The sequence below is a fragment of the Anomaloglossus baeobatrachus genome, chromosome 7, assembly GCF_048569485.1.
Source record: "Anomaloglossus baeobatrachus isolate aAnoBae1 chromosome 7, aAnoBae1.hap1, whole genome shotgun sequence".
Lineage (NCBI taxonomy): Eukaryota > Metazoa > Chordata > Amphibia > Anura > Aromobatidae > Anomaloglossus > Anomaloglossus baeobatrachus.
Window position 1 is genome coordinate 164812417 of NC_134359.1, and position 26769 is coordinate 164839185.

The 26769-nt window shown below is 44.2% G+C and overlaps 1 protein-coding gene across 2 annotated transcripts in view; it reads right to left on the reverse strand.

Annotated features, from left to right (window-relative positions):
• Positions 1–26769, reverse strand: part of PIKFYVE (phosphoinositide kinase, FYVE-type zinc finger containing) — a 460760-nt gene that overhangs the window by 239400 nt on the left and 194591 nt on the right. For both annotated transcript variants that reach the window (XM_075317792.1, XM_075317791.1), the window contains 4 exons: positions 18561–19720; positions 14369–14469; positions 3631–3702; positions 2532–2703 (listed from right to left, as the gene is read on the reverse strand). In XM_075317792.1, the coding sequence (XP_075173907.1) occupies positions 2532–2703; positions 3631–3702; positions 14369–14469; positions 18561–19720 (1505 nt within the window). The remainder of the gene's footprint in view (positions 1–2531; positions 2704–3630; positions 3703–14368; positions 14470–18560; positions 19721–26769) is intronic.

Below are 26769 nucleotides of genomic sequence, written 5' to 3' on the forward strand. Positions count from 1 at the left end.
ACCTCCGTATGTGCCCCCCGCTGAGCTGATTCTCTTTTGCATGCCCAGGCTGCGCCGATGCTGTATTACTAGGAGCCCCCGCCGCTGCTTCTCTCCGTGCGGCTCCGGCTGCTGCAGCTTCTTCTCCTGCCGGGCGGTAACTTTTCAAATGACACACTCGCGCCGTACTGACGACATCAGGGCGCGCGTGTGTCACACAGAGCATCTGCCAGGCAGGGAACAGAGGACAGATTCCTGCGTTCCGCTGCCTGCACTGTGCGGCGCTGCAGGATCTGTTCCCTGCACGGCACGCAGCGTGTGATGACGGCGATCTGACCAGGAACCTCCCCGGAGCTCTGTCAACAGGTCAGATTGCTCTCATCACTGACCGGCCAGCAAGGACACCCTAAACCAGGCGGGCCGTTCACAGAGAGTAGGCGGGCCGGATGTGGCCCGCGGGCCGCCCCTTGCCCAAGTCTGCATCAACGGAAAGAAAGGAGAATCCGTAAAGTGATACACTGAGCAGACCGGGAGAAGACCAGGTCCTATATATTCCGGTCTTCATTTGTAAGAGAGGAAATAAGTTGTGATGGAGTTAGATGAGTTTAGAGATAGAAGATAAGCTGTAGCTGGGAAAATTGCATTGTCAATGGGGGGGTGCTAAAATCCCCCATGTAGACAGTGGGTAGGTCACTGAAATAAACGTGGTGAAGCCAAGTTTCAAAGTGATCCAAGAAGTGGTGTGGTTTAAAAAAAAAAAAAACTTGTAAAAGAAGGAATGGAAAAGTCTGATGGCGAGGACCTGAAAAGAAGAGAACGGGAGTGAAAATACTGGGGCGATCTTTCAAGTATATTGTGCACAAAGAAGCAGGCAAACATTTCACCTTGCCTGGTCCCAGGTCTGTGGGTATAAGAAAAGTATAGCCACCACACGAGAGCAAGCAATAATAGAAGCGGTATTCAACTGTTGGATCCAGGTCTCAGTGAGAGACAGTAGGTTAAGAGAATAGTTACAAGTCGTGGATCTAGAAGCGTTTGGAACCCCTGGTCAAGATGTGACAGAGGGTCCCAGTTAAATGGACAGGAGAAGACATGCACTGAAAGTTAATGTGAATTTTCAGGGTTCCTGTGTACAGAACACAAAGTGTTACATTTTGTATAACAAGGTGGGCCAGGGTAGGGAGGGATGTCTCTTGCAGCGAGGAATAGGAAAATAGAGAGAGACAGTAGATACGTTCAGTGGTTTAGGAGAGTGTTCCCTATTTTGCACAGTGGGAGATGATGGTTTAAACAATGTGAATAGAGCATGTGAACCGTACATGGTAGAGGAGAGGAGAGAGGGACTGACGTGGATAGAGTGCACTGAAGGTGTGAATATTCATAATATTTAAATGAAAACGTTGGGTAAAACTGAGATGGAGGAAGTAGACATTGAAAGTAATTTTCCAACATAAACTTTGCTTGGCTATCTTGCATAACATCCCTGCCGGGTCACTAACAACTATGGTACTTAGACAAAAATGCGCTCATGTCACCCTGCACCTGTAGCTTGAGGTTAAGGGGTGCTTCACACACAGCGAGCTCGCTGCCGAGATCGCTGCTGAGTCACGCTTTTTGTGACGCAGCAGTGACCTCATTAGCGATCTCGCTGTGTGTGACACTGAGCAGCGATCTGGCCCCTGCTGCGAGATCGCTGCTCGTTACACACAGCCCTGGTTCGTTTTCTTCAAAGCCGCTCTCCTGCTGTGACACACAGATCGCTGTGTGTGACAGCAAGAGAGCGACAAATGAAGCGAGCAGGGAGCAGGAGCCGGCGTCTGACAGCTGAGGTAAACTGTATCCAAGATAAACATCGGGTAACCAAGGTGGTTACCCGATATTTACCTTAGTTACCAGCATCTGCAGCTCTCACGCTGCCTGTGCTGCCGGCTCCGGCTCTCTGCACATGTAGCTGCTGTACACATCGGGTTAATTAATCCGATGTGTACAGCAGCTAGGAGAGCAAGGAGCCAGCGCTAAGCAGTGTGCGCGGCTCCCTGCTCTCTGCACATGTAGCTGCATTACACATCGGGTTAATTAACCCGATGTGTACTGTAGCTATGGTAGGAGAGCAAGGAGCCAGCGCTCAGTGTGCGCGGCTCCCTGCTCCCTGCACACACAGCTGTGCGCTGGTAACTAATGTAAACATCGGGTAACCATACCCGATGTTTACCTTAGTTACCAGTCTCCGCAGCTTCCAGACGGCAGCTCCGTGCAAGCGCAGCGTCGCTTGCACGTCGCTGCTGGCTGCGGGCTGTTCACTGGTCGCTGGTGAGATCTGCCTGTTTGACAGCTCACCAGCGACCATGTAGCGATGCAGCAGCGATCCTGACCAGGTCAGATCGCTGGTCGGATCGCTGCTGCATCGCTAAGTGTGAAGGTACCCTAAGGCTTCTTTTGTAACCCTTTCGGCACACATTATATGATAACCCCAGTCCATTCAAAGATCCATAATCTAAAATTATGAGTGAAGCCCACTGAAGCACACTTATTAAGAGCAGGTTAACAAATACCTGTTGGCAGATCCTACACCAGGAATAAGTAAGGATGGTGTGCTGGTAACCAGGAACAGGAGAGTCCAGCTCTTTTAGGATGATCTGAACACAGCCATTTCCATGAACAAAACGCCTTATGTGGTGCACCATTGGTGTTTCGCAGATTACACTGGGACACTGATATGACGGTCTGTAGAAGAGCACATATCAATGATTATCAAAATGTACAAAGTGCCCTATGTGAAGAAGAAAGTGAATCAGGGAGAAATTCATTCATCTTAATATGTAAAAACCTGTAAACCATCATAAAGCAGTATGTCATAGATAAAAAAAAAAAAAGATGCCGACCTCAGGAGGTGTAGCTTCAGGTCCACATCAATCCCTCTGCCCTTTTCCCAATTGACGATCATTGAAAAATAAACTTTTATATTACTATGTACTGGCACAGAAACACGCGCAGTTGTCTGCTACGTGGACACTACTTACACAAGCCAACTCTATGGACCTTCACCTGGTGTCAGGTTGTCTACATAATGCCAACTGTCCACAGCTACAAGGGGTCCCATTTTCCTGGTGTATATTGAAGTGATCATTGTTGATCAGGAGTGGCCTATATATTACAGCCATTTCACCTCCAGTAAGTGTGCCCAATCAGATTTGCCAAGGTGTGTCAGCTACCTGAGACACGTGACCTATCATGTTAATGAGAGGGTATGGATTAAAGGTGCACCATACATACGTGTGTGTGTGTGTGTGTGTATGCATCTCACCATTCCTTTAACAAACTAACCAGTGTAGTAATATATAGAAGCAGAGGTAAGTTTGTGAATGAGAGTAATGTAATATATGCATGCAGCGGAACAGTAGGTCCCCTTAGTCAATGTTACCGACGGCCCATGGCAGCCCAGTCCGACATTGTATACTGCACATAGATAAATACATGAGGCCAATGGTAGTACAAAACATACAGATCAGTACAAGACAAGTCATGTATAGGAATCCATAATCACGTAATACATGCAGGGCACAGCTATGAAAAAAGATGTAAAAAGATGTTTAGTAGTGATTTACCCATGTATCACATTGTGCACAGACACCACAGATAATATCAGCTCACCTGAAGCAGTATCTTTCCAAGAACACTCCCAAGGTCAGATCATTCTTCCCATAAAACTCCATTGTGACAATCCTGTGTATAAAGTAAAAGAGGAATAACCAACAGACCAAGCAGCTCTTTTTCGGGAGAGCACACTCCCTATTCTACACCCATCTACAGAAGACCACAATAATTCTGTTGTAGTGTCTGACCCAATCAGACTAGCCAAATTAGAAAAGTGATGAGAAGAGTGTGGGCTGCAGTCCCATTTATTAAAGGGGGTTGTCCAGTTTTTTTTTCGTTTTGTGGGTTTTCTTTAACCATTGTGTTAGAGTTATAATTGTGTGGCAATATATAGGTATTAAAGAAGTTATCCACTATTCTAACTCATTTCATTTTTTATTCATGAAGCATGCTATTATGTGCCACTAAATGCATCCATACTCTTATTATATTAATATAAACCTTCGATCCTGCATATATCATCACTTGGTGCCTGCAGCTCTGAAGTTAACATCGATCCCTTCCCCTCCTCAGGCTGTGTGCTATTACTACATGTTCCATCATGCATTGCAGTGGCCTGTGAGAGTGCACTTAGCACGCTCTCGTCATTCTCCACCCAAACTTATTACCATAGAAATAGTCCTGACAAAGATATTGGGAGATACTAAGTGTCAGAGTGGCCAAGGATAGGTAGCAGTCCATCTGGCAATTGCCAGATGGCAAATACAGCCCTGTCACTGTGTTTTGTTATGCAAATTTTGGCATTTTTAGGCTATGTGCGCACAGTGCGTTTTTCGCGGCGTTTTTGCGCGTTTTTCGGGTGCGTTTTTGGCCTCAAAACTGCAGGACTTTGCTTCCCCAGCAAAGTCTATGAGTTTTCATTTTTGCTGTCCGCACACATCTGTTTTTTTTACCTGCGTTTTTGAGTTAAAAAAAAAAAAATGGACATGTCAGTTCTTTCCTGCGTTTTTCTGCGTTTTCCCCCCATGCAATGCATTGGAAAAACGCAGCAAAACGCAGAGATCAAAAAACACAGCAAAACGCAGCCAAAAACGCACCAAATCGCGGCAAAAACGCATGCAATTTTTTATGCGTTTTTTTCGACGCAGGTGCGTTTTTGTGCGTTTTTAGCGGCAAAAAACGCACAAAAATGCAGCGTCAAAAAGACGCAGTGTGCGAACCTAGCCTTAAGCTGTTCACATCAGTGATTTGATTACCTAACCCTTTTGCTTTTGAAATGCAGATTGCACCACTTCACCAGCAAAGTTGTCAGCCCCTGCTGTTACTGATAAAGGAAACTGTCAGCTCAGCCTGTGTTAGGGCTCATTCACATGATCGTTCCATTTTTACGGTCCGCAAAACATAATCCGTTTTTTTCACGGATGTATCCGTGTGACATCCGGTCCGTTCTGTATACGGGCAGTGTGTCATCCGTGTGCCTTTTGCTTTTTTTTGCGGACCGCAAAACACGGAAGCAGCTAGATAGATAGATAGATAGATAGAGGGATAGAGGGATAGATAGAGAGACTGAGGGATAGATAGAGGGATAAATAGAGAAATGAATGAATGGAGGGATAGATAGATAATAGATGAGAAACACATATAATGACCCACTCCCCAGCATTTTGTAATCTTGCACCCTTTAGGGCCTTTCATGTGGCACTAAAAAGAGTGCTTAGCCTCGTATTTAGGCAAAAAATAAAGAAATAATTTAAAAAAATGACGTGGGGTTCCCCCTATTTTTTGTAGCCAGCTCGGGTAAAGCAGACGGCTGCAGCCTGCAGACCACATCTGGCAGCTTCACCTTGGCTGGTAATCCAAAACAGAGGGCACCCCACACTTATTTTAAATTAAATAAATAATTTAAAACAAAAAATGTGGGGTCCCCCCCCAAATGGATCACCAGCCAAGGTAAAGCAGACAGCTGTGGTCTGGTATTCTCAGACTGGGGAGGACCGCGATTCTTGGACCCTCCCCAGCCTAAGAATAGCAGGCCGCAGCCGCCCCAGAAGTGGCACATCCATTAGATGTGCCAATCCTGGTGCTTTTCCCCAGCTCATCCTGATGCCCTGGTGCGGTGGCAAACGGGGTAATATATGGGGTTGATACCAGATGTGTAATGTCACCTGGCATCAGGCCCTGGGGTTATGATGTCACAGCGTCTATCAGATAACCGACATCAGTAACCCAGTCAGTAACTTAAAAAAAAAAAAAAAGAAGAGACAACAAAAAAAAAAATTCTTTGAAAAAACACTCCCTAAAACATTCCCTCTTTCACCAATTTATTGAAGAGAAAAAACAAATCCGGGTCTGGCATAATCCAATAAGGGGGTCTTCACAACGATCCATACTCACTGTCCCAGTCAATGAAGAACAGAAATGTTCCCCATTGGCTGGGAAAGCAGTGTAGTGACCTGAGATAACATCATGAGGTCAGCCCAGCTCACTGCAGGGCATGACCAGCGCTGACTTCAGGAGATTAGCGAGGTACATTACCTGCGGTGATAGAAGCCGCTGCACTCTTGACGTCAGTGCTGGTGACTGACCTCAATGACCGCTGTGTTCTCAGATCACCTCTCGCGAACGGTCCGTGATGTCACCGCCATTCACAGTCTCGGGCCCACATGCGAGAGGAGCTGTGAGAATGCGGCGGACAGTGATGAGCACTGATGTCAGGAGATCAGGAGTTCATCACTGCAGGTAATAAACTTTACTAACCTCCTGACAGCAACGCTCATCATCCCCATGGCTGCTTGCATTGCAGTGCGGGCATATGCTGACATTGCAGTGCGGGCACATGCTGACATTGCAGTGCGAGCACATGCTGACATTGCAGTGCGGGCACATGCTGACACACTGCAGTGCGGGCACATGCTGACACACTGCAGTGCGGGCACATGCTGACACACTGCAGTGCGGGCACATGCTGACACACTGCAGTGCGGGCACATGCTGACACACTGCAGTGCGGGCACATGCTGACACACTGCAGTGCGGGCACATGCTGACACACTGCAGTGCGGGCACATGCTGACACACTGCAGTGCGGGCACATGCTGACACACTGCAGTGCGGGCACATGCTGACACACTGCAGTGCGGGCACATGCTGACACACTGCAGTGCGGGCACATGCTGACACACTGCAGTGCGGGCACATGCTGACACACTGCAGTGCGGGCACATGCTGACACACTGCAGTGCGGGCACATGCTGACACACTGCAGTGCGGGCACATGCTGACACACTGCAGTGCGGGCACATGCTGACACACTGCAGTGCGGGCACATGCTGACACACTGCAGTGCGGGCACATGCTGACACACTGCAGTGCGAGCAGCCACGGGGCTGGCAGGGAGCAACACAAACTGCACGGGCACCCGACGGAGGACACACGGAAGTGCTTCCGTGCAGCTTCCGGGGATTTTGCTGGCCCATTGACTTGTATTGAGTCACGGTCCATTATTACGGAACAGAATAAGGACATACGGCATCCAATGTCCTTTTTTTGTAGGATCGGATGCATACGGAAGTGCTACTGTGTGCCATCCGATCCTACACAAAAGACATTGAAAAGATGGTTCTGTCCGTGGGTCCGCAAAAAAACAGGAACTGACCAGGACAAACAGAACAGTCATGTGAATGAGCCCTTAGGCAGACTAATTATTTCTTCAGGAAACATGCTCAAGACGTTGTCATTCTTCCAAATCATCTATACCCACCAACAGAAGTCCACTGACAACTTAATTTCATTTGGTCTGATTTCTGTGCAGGAAAAGGACGTATCAGACATAACAGATGAGGAAGAAGAATCTGCATAACAATCCAGTACTATGTGATCCCTGCTGAGATGCACTCAGACGCTATACGTCCAATACAAGTACACTATATTACAAAATGTATTGTTTTGAAGAGCTATGATATATGGTAAGGTGGGGGGGGAATGGAAATTCCCTTTAAAGTTCCTTTTCTGCTGGTTTAGGAGCATGTGGCCAAATCTTTCCAGTCACCACCTCCAATTAAAACAAAGCGCGCATGGGAAAGTGGTTTTACACTCAGTGGGGGCTGATGAACAAATCTGGTCCCATGCGCCTCTATGCCTCTATTAATGAATACCAAAAGGCCATTACATTAGCATATCACTTCCAAAATATACAAATCTCCAAAGAAAAGAAAAAGCGAGAACACTATTTGAACAAAATAGTAAATTTTATGAGTTAAAAGATTTTTTTTTTTTTAATAAAATACAATGAGAAAATAAAAGAATAAACTGGACAACCCAGGACTGTATTTAATCAAAGTACCACTAAAATCAACACTGGTAAAAATGAACCAAATTTCACAAGGTAATTGTTGTGTTCTTCCACTAGATGGCAGCAATGTATAGCTATGCCTCAGCTTTCTCATGAGCCAGATCAGACACCCCCATACTTTGCACTGACGAGGGGCAAGCACCCCGAAACACCGTGTCTGCAAATTGGGATTCTGATCTGGCTTATATATCCTGAGTCATATTGCAAAGGATTGTTAAAAATCCACTTGTGACTTTTAGGATCGCTACTTCCAATAGGTGGTGCTGTGCAAGAGTTTGTCTCCTTTACTGGAGAGACAATTTGAATAGCTATGCTTAGAAATAGTGAAAAACTGACATGCAAAGTAATTTTCTATGCATACAACCCAAATAGTGCTCAAATAAACTAAACAATTATGATATCTAATATAAGATAAATGGCAAAAACTAAGATGGTGGCACAATAGCATAGAAATACATAAGATATTTAATAAATAAATATACAAAATCCAAGTCGATCCCACAAGCAAAAAAGGTATACCAACCACAGTGTTATAAATGGCCCAGGGCAGCCAGGAACGGATACCAATGCACATATCATGGAAGCTTCTTTCCATAGCCTGTAGAAGAAGCTATCGCGAAACGTGCATCGGATCCATTCCTGGCTGCCTTGGGCCATTTATTACACTGTGGTCAGTACAACTCTTTTACTTGGATTTTGTATATTTATTTATTAAATATCTTATGTATTTCCATGCTATTATGCCGCCATGTTACAGCTTCAGCCATTTTTCTTACATATCATAAGTGTGTTGTTTATTTGAGCACTAATTGGGTAATATGCTTATAAGTTAAATTGTTTTGCATATGTCAGTTTTTCACTATTTCTAGGCATAGCTATACACTGCTGCCATCTAATGGAGGCACACAGCAATTACCTAGTGAAATCTGGCTTCATTTTTACCAGTGTTCATTTTGGTGTTGTCCAGTTTATTCACTTATTGTCTCCTTGTATTTTATTTTTGAAAATAGCAGCCTAGTGCACTGATAAAGGAGAACCTGTACTACTTATACATTACTAATAACCACAAAATCATGTAACCAACACGTTTGTTGGAATAAAAATACAGTGGACAGCCCCTTTAAATCAACTAAGTAATTCAGTAAAACTAGCAACACATTTTGAACACATTTTTACCTGCTTAGGCTATGTGCGCAACTAGAAAAGTGATTTTTCTCAAGAAAATTTCTTGAGAAACTTCTGGGAGTTGAAAATTACCGCACTTGCGGTAAAAAAAGGCACCAAAACAGCGGGGAAAAACGCATGCGTTTTTGCCACGGTTTTGCTGTGGTTTTTCCGCAGGTTGGTCCCTCCGTTTTTTTATGCTGTAACTGCAATAAATAGTATAGATAATAGATAGATAAATCGATAGATAGACAGACAGATAATGGATAGAGGGAAAGATGGATAGATGAATAGATAGATAATAGATGAGAAAGACCTATATAATGTCCCACCTCCCTGAATATTCTAAGCTTTCACCCTTTAGTGACTTTCATGTGGCACTAAAGGGTGCTTAGCCTTGTATTTAGCCAAAAAATAAATAATTTAAAAAAAAAAAAAATATGTCGTGGGGTCCCCCATATCTTTTGTAGCCAGCTTGGGTAAAGCAGACGGCTGCAGCCTGCAGACCACAGCTGACAGCTTCACCTTGGCTGGTAATCCAAAATAGAGGGCACCCCACGCTGTTATTTTACATTAAATAAATAATTTAAAACAAAAAACGAGGGGTCCCCCCCAAATTGGATCACTAGCCAAGGTAAAGCAGACAGCTGTGGTCTGGTATTCTCAGACTAGGGAGGTCCACTGTTATTGGACACTCCCCAGTCTAAAAATAGCAGGCTACAGCCGCCCCAGAAGTGGCGCATCCATTAGATGCGCCAATCCTGGTGCTTCGCCCCAACTCATCCTGTTGCCCTGGTGTGGTGGCAAACGGGGTAATATATGGGGTTGATGCCAGATGTGTAATGTCACCTGGCATCAGGCCCTGGGGTTAGTGACGTCAGGCGTCTATCAGATACCCGACATTACAAAACCAGTCCGTGTCAGTAAGAAGTAAAAAATAGACAACAAAAAAAGTTTTATTTCAAAAAACACTCCCCAAAACATTCCCTCTTTCACCAATTTATTGAAAAGAACAATCAATTCCAGGTCCAGCGTAATCCAATAAGCGGGTACCACGACGATCCATACCATATAGTCAATGTCCCAGTCAATGAAGAACATAAATAAACATCAATAGGTCAGCCTAGGTCACTGCAGGGGATGACGAGCGCTGACTTCAGTAGGTTAGCTGAGATCATTACCTGCAGTGACGATCTCCTGCACTGCTGACGTCAGCGCTGTCACTGACTCTATGCCCGCCACGTTCTCAGCAGTATCGCGAGAGCCTGTGACATCAGCGCTAGTGACAGTCTCAGGCCGCCCGCGAGACGGGCATAGAAGGCAGTGACAGCACTGACGTCAGCAGAGCAGGAGATCGTCACAGCAGGTAATGATCTCATCTAACCTCCTGAAGTCAGCGCTAGTCATCACCGCGGCTGCCAGCACTGCAGTGTGAGAAGCTGCTGATACTGCGGGCAGACACTGACAATGCAGTGCCGGCAGCCGCGGGACACAGACTGCACGGGCACCCGACGGAGGTCACACAGAAGTGCTTCCGTGCGGCGTCCAGGGAGTGTGATATGTGTGTTTACTCTCTGCATGGCTTCCCCTTCCTGTCATAATGACATCACTTCCCTGCAAAATGCAGGCAGTGATGAACATTACCGCAGGTAAACCGAGGGTATACCGCACATCATTTGCTACCTGCGGTATACCTGCGGTATTTCACGATTACATTACAGTGAATGGAGTGAAATACCGTAGGTACCTGCGGAAAAGAAGTGACATGCACATTTTCTAAAGAAATTTTCTCAAGAAATTCTGCAGAAAGAATGTTCTTGAGAGAAAAAACGCAGTGTGCGCACAGCTATTTTTTTTTCCCATAGGTTTTGCTGGGAAATGTCTGCAGAAAGATTACAAACATTTCTCAAGAAATTTCTGCAGCAAAACCGCAGGTAAAAACGCAGTGTGCGCACAGGGCCTTATAGTAGAATCGTTCAACATGTTAAAACATTTCAAATAGGCGAGTGGAAACTTGCACAGACCCTCCACCATGCTTTACTGGTGCCTGAAAATACTTATTGTACAACTCTCCAGCTCTTCGGTGACCAAACTGCCTTTTGTCACATCCAAATATATCACACTTTGTCTCCTCAGTCCACAGCACTTGCTGACATTTTTCTGCACTCCAGTTCCAATGTTTGCCTGCATATTTGAATCGCTTGGTCAAGTTTCCACGTCAAAAGTTTGGTTTTTTGATCGCAACTCTGCCATGAAGTCCACTTTTAGCCATCTAAATAGTGGATGGGTGCAGTTGGGTATTGGTTGTTGCAAATTCTGAGCTGATGGCATTGATGGACATTTTCCGACTTCGATGATAAGTAAACAATGAGTCTCATCTGCTGCACTATGTTTCCTTTGCTGACCACTATGCCTTCAGACCTCAATGTTGCCCATTTGCTTGTTGATTCTTCAAAGAGCGTAAAGAGCACATCTTGAAACCCCAGTCTGCTTTAAAATCTTTGCCTAGGAAAGACCTTGCGGCTGCAGTATGACTACTGGTGTGTTATTTCTGAGCTCAGTCTTGCCATGGCATATGACATGCAACATGAAACGTTCTTCCACATCTTCACCTTTGAAGCAGAGTTGTTTGTTCCTCACAGTTTTAAGTCTCCTACACAGCTGTTTCTGTTTCAGTTAATTGTGTTTCAACAGACATGTAAAAATAATGATCATCACCACCTGTTTAGTCCCTCATTGAGTGCAAAACACTGAGAAGCCCTGAGCAGTATGTATTACACAATGGCTTCTCCCTTATCACTCCCCTTGATAAATGGGTCTCTACCTGTGTGCATGTATAGGTAAGACCTTTCAGTCATTGGAAATGGGTGAGAATATGCCAGGGACCAGCCATATTAACTAGTATATGGGCAGCTTTGTCCACAGCGGACTTTTAAAGTATGTTTTCCGTTCAAAATATTGCAGATCTTCAATCACTTCTCAGTACATAGAGGCAGCTGCAAACATGCTCTGGCACACTGACGGACAGCCAAATCAGCAGAGTATCAGGGCAAAGCCGGCTGTCAGTCAATGCTGGACTGTGGTTAGAACTGGTCACTCTATCCTGAGCAGAGACTGAAGCCGTGCGGATAAGTCTTTATGACTGAACCATGAGGCTGCCAGGAGTAATAAAGTTAAAGGGAATTTGTTACCAAGTTTTAGCCACCTAATCTGAGAGCATCATAACGTAGGGGCAGAGATCCTAATTCCAGCAATGTCACTTACTGGGCTGCTTAGTGTAGTTTTGATAAAACTACTGTTTAAGCAGCAGTAGATTAGCATTAGAGGTCTACTTGGCGTGTTGCCAGGTAGTCCTGCACATTCATGAGCTCTGCATAACTGCTAGATCTGCAGGAGAGAAAACATTTTATCAAAATGACAGCAAACAGCTTAGTAAGTGTCACATCGCTGGAATCAGGGTCTCTCTCTACATTATGCTGCTCTCAGATGGGGGAGCAAAAACCTGGTGACAGATTACATTTAATTTCCTCTCAGTAGCTGGGCTTTTAGTGCAGAGACCATAGGTTTCCAACTGTATGAAGCAGATTAACCTGCAGGTTAATAGTGTATGGTGACTTGACGGGTTCCCTTTAAGGGGCACAACATAAAAGACACATATAAAGATATAGGCAGACTATAAATCAATTTAGCATTGTACATTAGTATTAATACAATCCCAAACTGAATTGGTTGTAGACATTAAGTTATTGTCTTACCCAAGAATAATTAGTGACAGTCTCACAAAGTGCATGCGCTAGCTAATAAATGGAACCGTATTTTTCGGATTACAAGACACACGTTTCCTCCCAAAAATCCAAATATAGCTTACCGGGAGGTGAATTGGCAGGGGGGGCTGTCTGTGCAGCTCTGTGTGCAGGCAGCCAGGTGCGTGCGGGCGGTCGGGTGCCTTTCGGTGCGTGCGGCCAGACGGCAGGGTGCCTGTCCGTACCGGCGGCTGGCTGCCTCTCTGTGCGGCCGGGCAGGCGGCCGGGTGGCAGTGTGGACTGCGGTGGCTGTGCGGCGGTTGTGCTAGTCTGTCCGCGGTCCTAGCTTCAAATGATGGCGCCGGGAGTCAGCGTGTGCGCAGATGGAGCTCTTGGATGAGAGCTCCATCTGTGCACGTGCCGTTCCAGGCGCCATTTCTTTGAAGTCCGGACCGCGGGCAGACTGGGACACTTGCCGCACCAGCCTGCTCCACCATACAACCACCGTAGCTTCCGCTGCCACCACTGACCTGCCGTTGTCACCAGTGACCTGCCGTTGCCGCTGCCACCACTGACCCACTGTTGCCACCACTGACCCGCCGCCGCTGCCAGAACAACCTCTGCCTCCTGTGACCCTGCTCCACCACCGCTGCTGCCCCCCTTCGGTAGACCACACCGGCATATAAGACTGACCCCATTTTCTTTACCTTTTTTAATCTCTAAACTTGGGGTGCGTTTTATAATACAGTGCGTCTTATAAAACGAAAAATACAGTATTTAAGAAAAATATATTGCCACCTTCTCTGTGGTAATGTGAATAATTGTTGCACTATTTTCTTACAGAGCTGTAGGAAGAGAAAGTACACATATCAAGGACAGTAAAAGTATATGCTCCTGAAATAGCTGATGAAACGAGCATAAGAGTGCGTGAGCTCCTGCACTACCACAGGCTGGTAAGGCCAACAGCTGCTGTGTAGGAATAACCGTGGTATTACCTTGAGACGTTGACATTCATTCTGATGATGCTCATATGTAGTTCAATTTTGAGAAAGGGCTGGGTACGACTATGAAACACGTAAATAAAAGCCCCTTCCAGTATTACGACATGTGGAGCTACTCCTTCACAGCAGTGTGATCTACCAGAACGTCTATCTCCCACTTTTCCTTCATTCAGATGATGCGATATTGCTAACAAAAAAAATGGTCTTTACTCGATCAACGCATTTCCAAGTACACCGACTATTCTCAAGATTTAAGACACCTATATACAGCATGTGTGTTTTAGATCTTGTATTTAAATACGTCTTAAATCTTAAGAAGGAAGTCAGTGGACTTCGGAAGGCATAGATCGAATAAAGACCATCTCATTCATTACCAATATTGCATCATCTGAATGAATGTCAGCAGCGCAAGTTTAATACCACAGTTCCTACACAGCAACCATTTCTTACACACACCCTTCTGGGCCCGGTAGATGGTATAAAGTGAGATTATTGGATAATCAGGCGCATAACAGAATAACTGAAAAGGTTCTTACCAAGGACTGACGCAGGCACTCGGGGCATTGTTGGACTCTGCACTGGAGCTGCTGAACAGGACACACAGCCTTTGGTGGTTCAATACACTAAGGCAGTCAATCTGGGACCAAACAACCAAAAGTCAGAATTACATGGACCTCGTTTCTTTGTACTCAACGTTTCCTATAATCTATGGGCAAGCAGCATGTGTTTACCATTTCTGCAAGATACAGACTATCCTAAGATTTGTGAAGAGGGATGGCCAACTTTGGAAAAAACAATCTGCCATACACTTGTCAGAAAAAAATATATGCTATATACGGTATGTCGATTTGTCACCAACCAGTAGTTTAGATGTGGATAGTAAGGAACTTTGCTGGAATATGAAGCTAATTTATAAAATTTGAATCTTGAGAAATTGGGAGTCCTTAAGAAAATTTGAAGAAAGGTAGCAGCGGACACATCAGTATCTCCATACTCACATATAATATATCATGCTTTACACATAGCCTGTTGATTGGGGGCAGTGTTAAAAGTTGCAAAAAGTTAACCCCTTCAGCCCCCGGGCACTTTCCATTTTTGCGTTTTTGTTTTTTGCTCCCCTTCTTCCGAGAGCCGTAATTTTTTTTATTTTTCTGTCAATCTTGCCATATGAGGGCTTGTTTTTTGCGGGACGAGTTTTACTTTTAAATGAAACCATAGGTTTTACCATATAGTGTATTGAAAAACTGCAAAAAAAAGTGTGATCGCACAATAGTTTTTGCGATGTTTTATTCACCATGTTCACTATATGGTAAACTGATGTATGGGTGTGATGCCTCAGGTCGGTGCGAGTTTGTAGACACCAAACATGTATAGGTTTACTTGTATCTAAGGGGTTAAAAAAAATCACAAGCTTGTCCCATAAAAGTGGCACACGTTTTGCGCCATTTTGCGAAACCCGTAGCGTTCTCATTTTTTGGGATCTATGGCTCAGTGACTACTTATTTTTTGCGTCTCTAGCTGACATTTTTAATGGTACAGTTTTTGCGAAGATGCTATGTTTTGATCGCCTGTTATTGCATTTTGCGTAAAACATGCGAAGACCAAAAAACGTAATTTTGGCGTTTGGAATTTTTTTGCCATTACGCCGTTTACCAATCAGATTAATTGATTTTATATTTTGATAGATCGGGCATTTCTGAACGCGGCGATACCAAATATGTGTATATTTATTTTTTTTAACCCTTTAATTTTCAAAGGGGTGAAAGGGGGGTGATTTGAACTTTTAAGGTTTTTTTTAAAACTTTTTTTTTTACTTTTTTTATTTTACTAGTTCCCCTAGGGGGCTATAGCGATCAGCAATCCGATCGCTCTGATCTATCTGCTGATCACAGCTACACAGCTGTAAACAACAGATATGATCACATCCTGTTTCATTCGGCTCCGGGCTGGGTGAAAACGAAAGTGATTCGTCATAGCTGCAGGCGTCATCACATGGTTACCACCGAAAGCTACGTGATCACGCACGTGACTTCTGGTGGGGGCGGCGGTAAGTAAAAATCATGTCAGTGCATATAGATCTCGCTGCCAGACTTTGGCAGCGAGATTTAAGGGGTTAAATGTCGCGAGTGGAAGCGATTCCACTCGCAACATGCAGGCACACGTCAGCTGTTGAAAACAGCTGATATGTGTGCCGATCGCCGCCGCCTTCCCGCGGCAGGGGGCAGGGCTTAACGTGACAGGCTCCATGACGGATAGATCCGTCAAAGGTCGTGAAGGGGTTAATAAAAAGACTTCAAATTAAACTTTAGTCAAATATAGAAGTGGATAAGTCTTCAGAATATATTGTTCTATTTTTTAATACAAATAATTAAAGAATGATATCCATTTTAAAGGGTCAAGTCATTTTCTTTAAACACGTAAGACAGTTTTGTTTCTTTATTGCACACGTCACATTTTCTACAGGATTCATTCCTGCGACTTTTACTTTTATCACCATGCATATACCCTCTGCGGGCGGTGCCGTAACCAAAGGCTCTGGTCGGCATAAGGCTCTGTTCAGCCATTGAGACTGGGGTCTCTGTTATGGCCAATGGTACAGCACCACACCCTACTGAACTCCCACCTTACTGCTGGGAGCTGCCGGACATTTTTCTTCCTCTGGTTTACTTTTCACCTTGTGTTAGTGATTATTTTATTTCAGACCTTGGCTAGTTTACAGACCATTCTTTTTCCAGACAATTTTGTTCCTGTCTGTACCCTCTGTTACTGCGCAGACTTGTTTCATTATCCAAGCCACAGTCCCACTCCTCTGTTGTAAGTCCAGATCCCAGAGTAAAGTGGGCTTTACACGCTACGATATTGTTAATGTTTTATCGTTGGGGTCACGTTGTTTGTGACGCACATTCGGCGTCATTAACGATATCGTAGTGTGTAACAGTTATGTGCGACCTAAAACGATCGCAAAAGCGGCAAAACTAGTTTGCCGCGGAGAGGTCATCCTAAAACAAAAAATCGTTTACCTCTCATTAGCGATGTTGTTCGTCGTTCCTGCGGCAGCACACATCACTGTGTGTGACACCGCAGGAGCGAGGAACATCTCCTTACCTGCCTCCACCGGCTATGCGGAAGGAATGAGGTGGACGGCATGTTTAAGTCCCGCTCATCTCCGCCCCTCCCCTTCTATTGGCCACCTGCCGTGTGACGTCGCTGTGACGCCGCACAACCCACCCCCTTAGGAAGGAGGCAGGTCGCCGGCCAGAGCGACGTCGCAGGGCAGGTAAGTCCGTGTGACGGGGGTAAGCGAGGTTGTGCGACACGGGCAGCGATATGCCCGTGTCGCTCAACCGACGGGGGCTGGTACCATCGCTTGCGATCTTGCTAGCAAGATCGCAGTGTGTAAAGCCCGCTTAAGCTCTAGCTTGCTTCAGAGCATGATTCGGACGAATGCAAGGAGAGAAGATCTCGCATTTCACTCTGACCAATGTTACCAATGAGGTAGAGCAGATCCGCAATTTTCTTCTCATGCCGAGTCAGCTCGAGTGAAAAAACACAGCATACTGCGATTGGTAGTGTATATTGGATCACTCGCACATACAAGTCTATGAGTATGTGTGAAATATTGGACTACACTCAGATGACATCCAACTGCAGTCCGATATATGCAGACAGGCAGAGGGGAAGATGGAGAGAGTAATCTCTCTGTCATCTCCACACCTGTATTCCGATTCTTCCATGTGAGGGAATTGGAGCACAGTGAATAACACTCGGCTCACGCTCACAGCAGAGTTTGAGCGAGTAACATTAGCAATACGTATCAGATGCTATATGCTATTGTGACTCTGGCCTAAAGAAGAGATATCTCGGAGACCGGCGAAACAGAGTGGCTAGTGCCAAGTCTGTCCGAAGTAACCTCCTGAACTAATGGCCTCGAAAGACTTCACAACATATAATTCAGCACCATGTTATGGCTGGTCTGACAGAAAAGCATTAATATTATGCTCCAGAACAGCCTGTTACATAACCAAAATACACTTCTGCACCTTAGGTTTTATTTATAGCAAAACAGTAGGAGACTAAGTATGTTTTTAAAAATCTGCGAGCGGGATAGGAATCACAAGCCCATATTTTTTCCATTTGGCCTAATAGCTATACTAATAAGGGTATTAATGGAAGGAAAGTGTAAAACAGGGGGCCAAGGACTGAAGAACAGATTTTTATCTCCAAAAAAAAGCCAAGTTTTTAATCTAACCTTTTTTAGGAAATCAAATATTTTTGAGTCTACAGCTGCATTTACACAGGCAAATTCTTGGTGATATAGATCAATGAATGACTAAATAAGTTTTTTTTTTATATAGAGCGATGTGAACTGTTTGGGATGAATGTTCAATAGGTCCTCATACAGCTGACAGTGTTGGCAGCACATCTCGATTTTATGCCGATAACTATTCTTTTTGGGTTCTACAACAGACGTGATCAGCCAACAAATGACTGTTTTCCCTGTTCTAAGGCAGATTGCTGTCATACTTACCCGAGCATTCTGTTTATTGATCATTGGCCAATAAGTGAGGCAGTTAACTTTCAATTACCTTATAGCATTGAACAGGCATAAGAAGGTTTATACTGAGCTATTAGAAGACGTTTAAGAAGTTCAGGGTTCTTCTATAAATATAGGTTCCATCATGTCATCAATTCTAAGACAAAGGGAGAAAGCCCTGGAAAAAAACCTACCTTGGACAAAGACATCTCAAGCACTCCTTTCTCCTCTTCAGAGTCGCACTTCGCTTCATGTTTATTCAGGATACCATTTGATGTCTCCTTGGTCTGTACAAACGGATCCACATCCTTCTGTCTTATTCTGCCTCCCCTAGCCCGATAGTCAGCTAAAATTCGAGCCAAATTTTGGCTGACTCCCAAGTGCTCGGCAATTTTGGTGCTCAACAGCTCATGAGATGGAAGAACCTCAATAGTTTTACCATGATCATTTTCATTGCTTCCTTGTAAATTAGACAGTTCACGCAGAAGCTGTTTTTTCCTCCGACTTTCCATCTCTTTGATTTCTTTGTTAAGTAATGGTGACATGTACACTTGTTCTGGAAAATAGTCCCTTGTTGGACACCGCGTACCCTTTTCAGTCAATAGAAAGGGTTCCTTGAAAGAAATAATTGGGGAAATACACAAAATGACATCTTTAAGCTCCTGTTTGAAGGATATAGAAAGGACTTTTAGTCTGTCGTCTGTGGAGGCGACTTCTGCAGTTATATACAAGCCAGTATCATCTTGCAGGGGATCACGAAAAATTTGAAGTTCATTTTTGGGTTCTTCTTCCTCAAATTTCTGAGATACCTCATCATCTTTGGATATACCAGGTATGAGACACATCTGGGTAAAGAGTTCAGGTTCAATTGAAACAGAAGATAAATGGGATGAGTTTGATAACAATATGGGAAGGTCCTGTTGTGCTGAAGAAGAGACTTCAGAACCTTTGCTTTCCAACTCTCCTGTCTCCTCAAAGTGAGACCTTTGTTCTATGAATTCCATGTCCTCACAAGACTGGGACTCTGAAATGACTTGTAAACGATCTGAAGAACGGTTTGTTTCCCAGTTTAATATGCTGCAATCCTCGCCATTAAACAAATCTTTCTGACTGCCATCTCCTTCATGGCCTTCAATAAGGGATCGAAAAGAGCTGCTTTTAGGTAGTGTTGGTGGCATAGCAAACTCATCCATAAGAAAGGAAATTTCTAACTGGGAATGATATGCTGCATAGACCATAAAAATGATTATGTCTTTCACACGTGCCAGCTCATACTCAGATCCTCCACTCAGCTTTATGGTGCATCCTAGATGTTGTGGACATCCTTCAAAGAACATCAATGTTTTAGATTCATCTGTGTAGCAAAAACAAAATAATAATTTATTACTAATTAAAGAAATAAAAAAAACAAATCACTTTTTCATGGTAGATCCAAGCATACACATGCCAAAAATATATTAAACAAGGTGTTCTGAACAATATAAGGTGTTAAAAGGTACATGTTTCTTCTCAAAATACCTTACAATCTACTTCAGTCTTACAATTATACAGAAATTATGTATATTCTTAATATATATTTGCTCATTGCTAAGGTTACCTGCCAACTCTATCAGCGTTAGCCAGTGTCTTAGTCACCTTGTACAATGCTTGCAAGTATTGCTCTGAAAGTTGGTCCCATCACTCAATCTAGCCATCTTCAGTCCAATTGTGCTCCTCTGATGCTGCAAAGAAAATGTAGCGTCTACTTGCAGCATCAGAGAAGTACTTATAACCCAAAATGATAGAGAGTAGGAGTATTAATGTAGAAAACCAAAAGAAAAACTCCTAAAAATATCTTTATTACTATTAAATATTAAAATCTTAAGTCATAAAAACCAAATTGCTTTTAAATAATCGTAGTGTAGACTGGTCACATATGGTGGGTCTAAAGAGGTGATATAGACGATTAGTGAGGATAGTGTTGATTATTTACTATTCTCAGGGTAGGGGCAACTTTAGTAGTTGTACTTCTTTGCCAGGTAGTTTTTCTATAATTCTAGGGGGAATGGGGACAGAGCTTTCTATCCCTCCCTTTCGCCTACCTACCAGCGGAGGTGCACCGTAAGTTATTGGGTACCCCCCGCTCCTCGTCGTCTCTCCCTAATTTCTCCCTGCAGCTCGTCAGTTGCAAGCGGGAGACCCACCACCAAAAAGGATAAGTTGTGCAGTTAGTCACAAGTCATTACTAGGGTTAGATTATCATAAATATGACACCACCCAGCGATAGATCTCTAACAAAAACTGGTTGTCATAAATTTGGCAGCCATAATACAGCCGTACACAATATGTTCCAGCACAGTTATAAAGATGATGTAAATCTCAGATAGATGTAAAAATAGAGAATCCCAGCAGGTATGACTTATCTGCTGGGACCATCCAGTAGCATATCCCGACGCGTTTCCCCCCTATATTTCTCTTAGGGGTTCATCAGGGGAATATCTAATCCGAGGTTTCTTTCTAAAAGAGATATTATATATCCATAGTGAGATACATCGTAATGTCCTCAGGTCTGCATAGGTTCTCAAAGAGATGGCACTTTAAAGGTTAATACGGTGTGGAGTAACATACCTTAGTTGTTCAAGGATACTAGCAACCATAGCGCGACGTCAATGGCCCATATCAAGGGAAAATATAGGGGGGAAACGCGTCGGGATATGCTACTGGATGGTCCCAGCAGATAATTCATACCTGCTGGGATTCTCTATTTTTACATCTATCTGAGATTTACATCATCTTTATAACTGTGCTGGAACATATTGTGTACGGCTGTATTATGGCTGCCAAATCTATGACAACCAGTTTTTGTTAGAGATCTATCGCTGGGTGGTGTCATATTTATGATAATCTAACCCTAGTAATGACTTGTGACTAACTGCACAACTTATCCTTTTTGGTGGTGGGTCTCCCGCTTGCAACTGACGAGCTGCAGGGAGAAAATAGGGAGAGACGACGAGGAGCAGGGGGTACCCAATAACTTACGGTGCACCTCCGCTGGTAGGTAGGCGAAAGGGAGGGATAGAAAGCTCTGTCCCCATTCCCCCTAGAATTATATAAAAACTACCTGGCAAAGAAGTACAACTACTAAAGTTGCCCCTACCCTGAGAATAGTAAATAATCAACACTATCCTCACTAATCGTCTCTATCACCTCTTTACACCCACCATATGTGACCAGTCTACACTACGACTATTTAAAAGCAATTTGGTTTTTATGACTTAAGATTTTAATATTTAATAGTAATAAAGATATTTTTTAGGAGTTTTTCTTTTGGTTTTCTGCATTAATACTCCTACTCTCTATCATTTTGGGTTATAAGTAATTGATATGGCTGGCTTCCTCTCAGGGCCTCTTAATAGCAATCGTTGGCTCAGCGACGCTGAGGAGGTTTTTTTCTGATAAAAACCTTGAGATATCTAACTCAACAAAAAGAAACCTCAGGGTTGTATTTTCTGACTTACAAACAGCTTATATTGATAACTCTAAAAGCTGGTGGGAAATACAGTCCCTGGAGCACTACATAAAAAACAATATAGTGCCCAGAGGACTGAGAATTAGTTTAGTTCCAGCAGAAAGAGTGAGGACACCCCTGCTCCTCAAAAGGTGGGAGAAGGAGTCTGTGGCCTCTTCACTCCGCTTCATGAATATCCTCTTAGAAGAGGAGAAAAAGAAATTTGAGGAGAGTAGTAAAAATCTCAACAGCCTAAGGGAAGAAGCCCTGAAATTTAATACTGACTCTGACTTCCAGATCAAAGAACTGGCATTACAAGGTGCAGTAGAAAAGTACCAACAAAATCTAAAAAGTCGCAAGCACAAACATTTAGTCACAGATCTGGAGGATTTCAAGCAGAGAAGGGCTTTCAACCTTACAGAAGGAGCAGGGGATATATCATCCTCAGACTCTGAGAGTAGGTCAAGGGAGAGAAGTTTAACTAGACCTAGGGGAGGTGCTTATTTCACCGGACGTGGTGGGGCCAGAGGATGTGGAACTCTGGAGGAGAAAACCCATTATTGAAATCAGGATCAGCGAGGGGCACAGGCCTCATTTATGGAACCTTCTTCTTCCTCTGGGCCCTTACCTGTATCTGCACATCAGAGCAGTTTTTTAGGGACCCCTATCCATTTTGGAAAAGGCACAGCAGAAGGCCCAAAAAATGATAAATAGGGGCCAAACGGATGGCCAGCAGATTGTCAATTTATCTAATTACAAACTATCTGCTATGGAAGAGAAGGTACTAAGCTATGGCTTATCTTTTGTCCCCACTACACGGTTCGATGCCTTCGTCTGGGTAAAAGATCTTGAATTATTCCTGAGGAAACTCAGATGGAGAAAGCACTTTAGACATAATGATCTTAATGAGTGCCAGAGACTTGGGATTCCCCTTAGTATTCTCCCAGACGTCAGACTTCTGGCAGGCTTGTCAGAGGTAGACAGGACGGATGAAGGCAGGGGTCCGTTCACAGGCCTTAGATCTAAGAACAGGAAGATGCCTCCCCCCACTGATTGCACTAGTATTGATATCTTTTCGACATTGGTTACAAACGAGATACGGAAGATAAAACATGGTCTAGTAAGCACTAAAAACAACCTCACACAGACAGAAAGAGAGGCCTTGTCAACACTTGAAAAGAATAAGACCATAACAATAAAACCCTCCGATAAGGGGGGCAATATTGTAATCATGGATACAGATCAATATTGTTCCATGTGCCTCCATTTACTATCTGATAAAACTACGTATGCCATTCTACCCGCAGATCCGACCCTGAAGTTTAAAATAGCCCTCACTGAAATTATACAGGAAGGTTTTGACAAAACCCTTATCTCAAAAGATGAGATGGATTTCCTTGTCCCCAAGGATGTCTCAATTGCGACTTTTTACTCTACACCAAAAATCCATATGGGTATACATCCCCTTAGGGGACGACCCATAGTATCCGGTATTGATGCTATGGGACAAAACCCCAGTATCTATCTGGACAAGGTGTTGATAAATTTCGTGAATACACAGCCCTCCTTTATAAAAGGGACACGTCGGACCTACTAAGCAAACTAGATGGTATACATGTGGATAATGACACCATTCTTACATCAATTGATGTTGAACAGCTGTACAGCTGTATACCACATGACAACGGCATTCGGGCAGTAAAACACTATCTGGAGACAAGAGGGGTACAATATAGAGAACATAATCTCTTCATACTCAAGCTCCTTACCTATGTACTTACTCATAATTACTTTACCTTCCATAACAAGTTCTACCACCAGCTCAGGGGCACTGCAATGGGGAGCCCTTGTGCTCCCACATGTGCAAATATGTACCTGGGCTGGTGGGAGGATGTGGTGGTCTTTGGGAATGAGGATGTCACATGGAACCCCCAGATAATCTTCTGGGGTCGATACATAGATTATATCCTCGTCCTCTGGAAAGGGGGAGCAAAAACCTTCCTCGAATTTGTAGCACATCTGAACAACAATAATTTCGGACTCAATTTCACGTGTGAAGTGGGGGGGTGACAAATTGCCCTTTCTGGACATCCTCCTTACCAAAAATTCTGATGGCACTTTAGGAACAACAATCTACCCTAAACCAACAGCAACAAATAGTTTGCTGAGATGGGAGAGCCATCATCCTGAGGCCTTACGGAGAGGGATTCCGAAGGGGCAGTTTCTCCGTCTTAGGAGAAACTGCTCCTCTCTGTACGACTTCCAACAGAAGGCAAATGGCCTCAGGGATAATTTCAGGGATAGGGGGTATCCGGAACGTGTCATTAAGTCAGCTTTTGAGTCCGCTCGGGATCAAAAGAGGGCTACGTTATTAACAACAAATCCCAAACCGGAGCAAGAACAGATCACTGAACTTATTGGCTCATATGACGACCAGAACACTAAAATTATGCATATTTTGAGGCGGCACTGGGGGATATTAAAGTTAAACCCAGAGATAAGCGATTACATCACTCCCTATCCTAATATCACATTCAGGAGAGGCAAGACTATTAAAGATCATATGGTACACAGTCACTTCATGGCAGAAAAACCACCAGGCACATGGTTGGAGAGGAAGCCCTGTGGGACCTTCAGATGTGGTTCCTGTAAATTTTGTCCCTTTATTGATCAAATTAAAACGTTTACCAACTCCCAATCGGGAAGAGTATTTCACATTAGGGACTTGGTAAATTGTTGGATGGAGGGCCTGGTGTTGTGAATGTTAGTTATGTTTTGGCTGCTGGGAGGCTCCCTCTGGTGGCCAGGAATGGTTTGGACTTGGACCAGGTGTGTTGTGCAGTGGGTGTTTCCTTTGCTAACTCTCTGCTTATTTAAATCCTGGTCTGATTGCAGGCTGTTGCCGGATGTCAGTAGTTCTTTGTATCTCCAGCCTGCTTAATCCTGCTCTACACCACATCTTCCCCAGATAAGTGCTTGCTCTTTATTTATTGTCTGGTTCTTTTGTTTATCTGGGTTTGTCATTTGCTGTGGTTGGTTTCCGTTTATTTGCTTGCAGGGATTTTCCCCCTCAGTGGATTGTTGGGGAACTCCCTGTAGTTCTGTGTGGAGTATAGCTCCTTTGGGTCCATGTGTTTGTAGCTTGTTGACTTTGTTATGATTCTTGTTTTCTGTTCATTGGTATGACAAGGACACCTGGTATAGGACGGAGTTCAGATCGTGCGATCTGAGGGCCTTTTTGTACTATCAGGAAGTTGGTATTTTGCAGGGTTTTTCTCTGGCCACCATCAGTCCCTTTCCTGTCCTTTCCTATTTTAGTCAGCGGGGGCCTCACCTTTTGCTAATCCTGTCATCTACCTGTGTATTGTGATTTTCAGATACTTAAGGATAATGCACTGTACGTTAAGGGGTCAAAGTGCCTCTTTGGGGTGCAAAGGATTTCCTTTTTGGGCTTCATCCTGTCTCCCTCCGCTATCGAAATGGACCCGGTTAAGGTTCAGGCTATTTACGACTGGGTGCAACCGACTTCTCTAAAATCCCTGCAGCGGTTTTTTGGGTTTGCTAATTTTTACCGTAAATTTATAGCCAATTTTCCTGCCATTGTCAAACAGATTTGACAAAGAAGGGAGCTGATGCTGAGCATTGGACCCCTGAGGCTATTGTGGCCTTCCAGGAGCTTAAAAGGCGATTCACTTCTGCCCCAGTTCTGCAGCAGCCTGATGTGTCTCGCCCATTTCAAGTTGAGATCGATGCCTCAGAGATCGGAGCAGGTGCTGTTCTGTCTCAACGAGACGCTACTTCAGGTAAACTTAAGCCCTGTGCCTTTTTCTCTCGGAAGTTTGCTCCTTCTGAACGGAATTATGATGTGGGGAACCGGGAATTATTGGCTATGAAGTGGGCATTTGAAGAGTGGAGGCATTGGTTGGAGGGGGCTAGGCATCAAGTTGTGGTGCTTACAGACCACAAGAATCTCATCTATCTGGAATCGGCCAAGAGGTTGAATCCTCGGCAGGCCAGGTGGGCTTTGTTTTTTACCCGGTTTAATTTTGTGGTCTTTTTTTTGCCAGGCACCAAGAATGTTAAGGCCGATGCCCTTTCCAGGAGTTTCTGCGCTGACTCTTTGGAGGTTGTCGAACCGTCTACTATCCTGAATGATGGTGTAGTTTTCTCGGCTATTTCGCCTGATCTGCGGTTGGCACTGGCGGAATTTCAGGGGGATAAACCTGAGAGATGTCCTACAGGGAAACTGTTTGTCCCAGACCAATGGAGAGACCGAGTTGTCTCTGAGGTTCATTGCTCTGTTTTGGCGGGTCATCCTGGCATTTTTGGTACTCGAGATCTTGTGAGACGCTCTTTTTGGTGGCCTTCCCTGTCCCGAGATGTCCGTCGTTTTGTGCAGTCGTGTGGAGTTTGTTCTAGGTCCAAGCCCTGTTGTTCACGTTCTAGTGGGCTATTATTGCCTTTGCCTGTACCTAAGAAACCTTGGACGCACATCTCTATGGATTTTATTTAAGAGCTTCCCGTCTCTCAGAAAATGACTGTGATTTGGGTGATCTGTGACAGATTCTCCAAGATGGTCCACTTGGTTCCCCTATCCAAGTTGCTGTCTTCATCAGAGTTGGTGCCTTTGTTTTTCCAACATGTTGTTCGTTTGCATGGTATTCCCGAAAACATTGTTTCTGACAGAGGGGTGCAGTTTGTATCCAGGTTTTGGAGGATTTTTTGCTCCAAATTGGGTGTTCAGCTGTCTTTCTCCTCGGCGTTTCATCCTCAGACCAACGGTCAGACTGAAAGGGCTAACCAGACCCTGGAGAACTAATTACGGTGTTTTGTTTCTGCGGATCAGGTTGACTGGGTTTCGTTTTTGCCTTTGGCTGAATTTGCCCTTAACAATAGAGCTAGCTCTACCACGTTGG